General features: G+C 40.3%; 1 protein-coding gene across 1 annotated transcript in view; it reads left to right on the top strand.

The window, feature by feature from the left end:
- The window catches only part of agap2 (ArfGAP with GTPase domain, ankyrin repeat and PH domain 2), a gene marked incomplete in the record, with an annotated part of 53,672 nt that overhangs the window by 21,909 nt on the left and 26,565 nt on the right, over positions 1 to 5,198 (top strand). Inside the window, 4 exon segments of the mRNA XM_014022542.1 lie at positions 2,676 to 2,810; positions 2,957 to 3,075; positions 3,783 to 3,932; positions 4,095 to 4,169. Coding sequence (XP_013877996.1) covers positions 2,676 to 2,810; positions 2,957 to 3,075; positions 3,783 to 3,932; positions 4,095 to 4,169 — 479 coding nt within the window.

Here is a 5,198-nt window from a genome sequence, read left to right as displayed (position 1 = left end):
GATATTTAGTCTTTCATAGTTGAGGTCTAACTATGATGTCAATCACAGGCCTCTCTCATCTTTTTAAGTGGGAGAACTTGAACAACTGGTGCCGACTAAATATTTTCCCCACTTTAGCTAACTTAATATATAGAGCTAATATTGACAAAATCTTTGTGTGAGGGCAGAGGAAAGAATTTTTATACAGAGGCAGATTGTTAATGTTGGTGACAATAAAAGTTTAAAGTTGTCTACATTGTCTCTGAAAGTGAAGCACTGCTGAATTTACAAGTTGCTGTGCACTTTCTCCTGGTTGTTGTTGTTGTTATTATTTATGAATAATGTAGCCACATTTTTTACTTAAAATTTTGGAGACATCTTTTACCGCTCCCAGAGAACCACGGTTCACTTTCCGGGAGTGATGTGTGCAAGTGACGGGGGGTGCGGATGGGTGACAGCTGGTAACAAAACACATAAATAGCAATAAGTCAGGTTTGAATTTGAATCAGTAGCTACATTTTAAATCCAATACAAGCAAGATTGTTAACTAATAAATTGGACAACATTCTGGCTGTTGAGTGATATTTCCACAGTTGTGGTCTTGACTGGTCTTGAAATAAAATTCTGAGTCTTCAATGTCCGAGACCGAGACAAGACCAAGACCATCAAAAACTGTTCTTGAGACCGGTCTTAAGACCAAGACCGGTTTCAAGTACTGCAACACTACCTGATACATAACAGGTACCTGGTACATAACTGGTATTTACCTGGTATTTACGTGGTCATACCTGGTATTTACCTGGTATTTACGTGGTACATACCTGGTATTTACCTGGTACATAACTGGTAACATCGTCGTCATCGTCATAATCATGAATAAAACAACATATAAAATAAACATCATACATAACATAACTTGAATGTAGGTGATGAGAAATTGAGCTTAAACTGAATTTGCATGTTTAAATTTAAACAGCTGAAATGGACTTAAAAGCCTGAATTAAACATGTTTCTACTGGAAAATCTCTTATGATTTATATTTGGCAACCCAGTGGGCAGCTAGAGGAGGATTTTAAGATAAAGTGACTGAAGTTTGGATGAGATGTAAGGAAAGCTGCTGGAAAAGTCATGTAAAATATAAATGTGATTTTGTCCTGATGCTTTGAGGAAAATGTAGAAATCAAAAACCAATTCTCTTCACGTTCTCTTCTTTGAGGTTTGAAATYATGAGGTTTAACTATGAAGGGACGAGACCTGGAGCCAGACTTCAGGGGAACTGGTCCTGTTCAGGTTTCAGTTTTTGGGTTCTTGTCAGAGTTCTGGATGTTTCTGTGGCTACAGCTGGGGAAAAAACTACTATTTTATTGTACAGTTAGCAGGATATCATGGTTTGAATGAGTTGAGTGAAGGTTATATGAATTCTTACTTGAAGATATTTTAAAAGAAACAACAAATAAAAATAAACGGTTGGATTAAAAAAATGAGCTTAGCTATAAAGGTAATTCAAACTGGATGAAGCTCCTGATCAGCAGAGGACACCTTCAAATCAACCGAAACAAAAAGCCAAAAGAATAATTGGAGAACCTGAAATGCAGTGTGAACACTGAACTCTGCAAGGTTTTTACTGAAAGCTGCTGAAGAAGCTGAAAATGTTTGACAGCAAAACTGTTGAGTTAAATTTGAACAGCTGAGTTTTGCTGAAAGTAGAACAAACGTGAATAATCAGTAGAAAGAAAGCAAAAAAAGGGAATACATAATCTGAAAAGAGCAAAAGTAGCTAAAATTAGCAAAAAGAAGCTAAAAGAAAGTGAAACAAGTTCAAAATAACAGACAGGGAGTAAGAGTGAAAACTTTCAAATCAGCAAAAAATGAAAAGAAACACAAAAAACTTGCCATTTCTTTTTAAATAGCTAAAAAAACCTGCAAATAGACAAAAATAAAGAGGTAACTGAAATAACTGACTTTTATTCAAAGGAACAGAAGGAGATCATATTTGCTAAATTAGGACTAAGAAGCTGAAATTACCACAAAAAAGTGAATTTAGCTGAAAAGAGCTAAAATCAGCTAAAAACACAGAAAACAGCTGAAACAACGAAGCTTAAACCAGCAGATTAGCAGCAAAGGTCAGAATGATAGCTAAAAAAAGACCCCCCAAAAAAGCTAAAAACAATATGATAGAAGCTGAAATTAGCACAAAGAAGTTTAAAAAAGCCAAACTTGAACAAAATGTGAAACACAGTAAAGATTTATGAACATTTTAAAGGGTTTTAAGGATGCTGAAGACAGCTCCATTCATTTTTAATGGAAAAAAATCAGAAAAACTAAACATCTCAAACAGTATAAATTGCTGAAATGGCAGAATTCATAGCTGGAATGTCCTGAAGCTGAACGTTGTGATATAATTAACTGTTGAAATAACAAAAATTTCAGAACAAGATAGGTGCCAAAACTTACAGAAGAAAAACTGATCTCAGTTGTTTTAAAATAAACATTATGACAATAAATCTGAGACAAACCGTTTTTCTATATAAAGTGTGCTGAATTCACAAAAAGAAGAAAACATAGATGTAATAAACTAACAGATCTCTTCTGGTACAARCACCTGGTTTGGACCAGTAGTTCTGATAAAACCAAAGCCCGGTCAGTTGGTATTTTATCAGACTTCCTGCTCCCTCTGACTGATCTCGTTTGTTCAGATAAAATCAGCAGCACCAACCCTCGCGTGATTGAAGACCAGCGAGCCCGGCAGCTGTGCATCGATGTGCGCCACTCCCTGTTCTATGAAACCTGCGCCACCTACGGCTTCAACGTGGACAGAGTCTTTTCAGAAGGTGAGTGGACCGACTCTGTCCCTGACGTCACATTTAACTAAAGAAGAGGAGATATTAACCTGTTGAATTAAAAAAAAATAAAAATAAAAACAAACACTGTGACTTTTTATCAGTAGGTTGAGTGAAAGGTTTGTTGTGTTTCTCAGCTGCCCAGAAAATTGTAGCTCAGAAGAAGCAGGCAGCTCTGCAGGCCTGTAAGTCCCTGCCCAACTCTCCCAGTCACTCCGGAGGCTCCACACCTGGATCTGCATCGTACCCTGGACAGGTACCTCTCACTGTGTTCACACTGCAGGTCCCTCATCCTGCCTCAGCCATGTCACAATCTGATTAAATGAGACGTGACCATTCAGACTGTCACTCTGAAAACTAAAAGTTTAAAAATATATTACACGGACGGAGCCATTTTATTTACACGCAAAGCATTCTGGGTAAATGATGACGTGGATAGGTCATCGGTGCGAGGCTGCTAGCGAGCTATATCCACCCTGAAGCTTAATCTTGGACAATATCTGACGATCGACTCTTAAATGAAACCAGGGAGCGTTGACAGAGAGGAGAAGGTAGAAATGACTCAGCCTGGAACTGAAAATATGGATGGAGGACAACAGAGCTGCTTCATGGAAGACCTTTATTTGAGGAAGTCTTTATTTATCTTACAGTTAAAATGAACGTTTATCAAATAAAGTCTAATGTTACAACTAATTGTGGATCCACTTAATGTTTTTTTCTTTATTAGTGTGAAAATAATCTGCAGGCTTAAAATTTAAGACTTTTTCTTACAGAAAAAGAAAACAGATTCCCAGAAAATTTTTATTTTCACTCTTCATCCAGTTTGATCAATAATTCATTCTGTTGCTCATTTGTTCTAAATCAACTCATCGTCCACCTTTCATCTCCATTCTCACCTCCCTCCCTCTTATCTTCACCCTCTGACACCCCGCACCCCCCTTTCCTCCTCGCCGGTCCTCTCAGGCCATTAATGGCCCCGGCAGCGGCTTCGTGTCCCTCCCCTCCACCCCTGTGGTGGGTCACAGAGAGCTGCGGGTGGCTCAGGTGGAGGGGGGCGGCAGCACCAACTCACGCCTGCAGAAAGGTATTCCCAGGAGACCCTCCCTCTTTAAGGTCAGTCACTGCAGGTGTCTCTTGTTCCTGACATTTTCCATCCATCCATCCATCCATCCATCCATCCATTCATCCATCCATCCATCCATCCATCCATCCATCCATCTATCCATCCCTCTGAAACCACCTCTCCTAACTAACCCTCTGATGGATCCATTTCAGAACCGGGACCCAGATAAAAAAACTGGTGACTCTAAAGCCGACCTGAGCAGCACACGAGGTGTTCCAATAAAACAGGTTGGTACAGAAGAGTCGGTTCTCTGGTTCAGTGTTGAAGCTAAAACTAGCTAAAGATGAAACTGACAAAACCAAACAGAAATAATGCATTTACCAGATACATGCAAAAGACTAGCTAAAGGTGAAACTTACCAAAACAGTGGCTGAAAGCTAAAAATATGAAACCATAATGAAACCATTGCCACACAATAAAAACAAAAGACTAGCTAAAAGCTAAAGTTAGCGGAACAATAGCTAAAAGCTAAACTGTAGCTGAAAATAACAAACCGGTAGCTTCAAACTAAAATTGGCAAAACAATAGCTAATTCAATCTGGAAAGACACACAGACATGGAAGCAGTTAAAGAGTTTAATTGACATGAATGAATGAATGAATGAATGAATGAATGAATGAATGAATGAATGAATGAATGAATGAATGAATGAATGAATGAATGAATGAATGAAGAGCATGGTGCTCTGGTTTTGGCGCTCAGGCCCCGGCAGGAGACATGAGCGCTGTGAGATGCTGAGAACTGGTGATCAATCGGGTGGCTGTGGTAGAGTGGTTAGGGGAGTCGTCCTGGAACYGGAAGGTTGCMGGTTCGATCCTCGTCCAGTCGACTCAGTCRTTKTGTCCTTGGGCAAGACACCTTACCCACCTTGCCTACTGATGGTGGTCAGAGGGTCCGGTGGCACCTGTGTATGGCAGCCTCGCCTCTGTCAGTTAGTCCCAGGGCAGCTGTGGCTACAGTGTAGTTTGCCATCATCAGTGTGTGAATGTGTGTGTGTGCATGGGTGAATGTCTGCAGTGTGAAGCGCCTTGAGTGTCCTGGATGGATAGAAAGGCRCTGTATAAGTACAGTMCATTTACCATCAGCTCAGAGATAGAGTAAATGTCCCCCAGGGACCCGGACACTGGTGGTGGCAAGAAGGCCGAAGGGGAGAGATGGCTGGACCTTGGCTGAGGGAGGAGGTGGGGTAGAGGTGGGTCAAAACTCGTCTGGTGRGCAGCGAACCCTTAGCTGCGGGGCCTTTTAGCGATGAGCTC

Source organism: Austrofundulus limnaeus, unplaced genomic scaffold (assembly GCF_001266775.1).
Source record: "Austrofundulus limnaeus strain Quisiro unplaced genomic scaffold, Austrofundulus_limnaeus-1.0 Scaffold335, whole genome shotgun sequence".
Classification (NCBI taxonomy): domain Eukaryota; kingdom Metazoa; phylum Chordata; class Actinopteri; order Cyprinodontiformes; family Rivulidae; genus Austrofundulus; species Austrofundulus limnaeus.
Note: the sequence above shows the minus strand (reverse complement) of the source record. Positions and strands in the feature narration are given on the sequence as shown.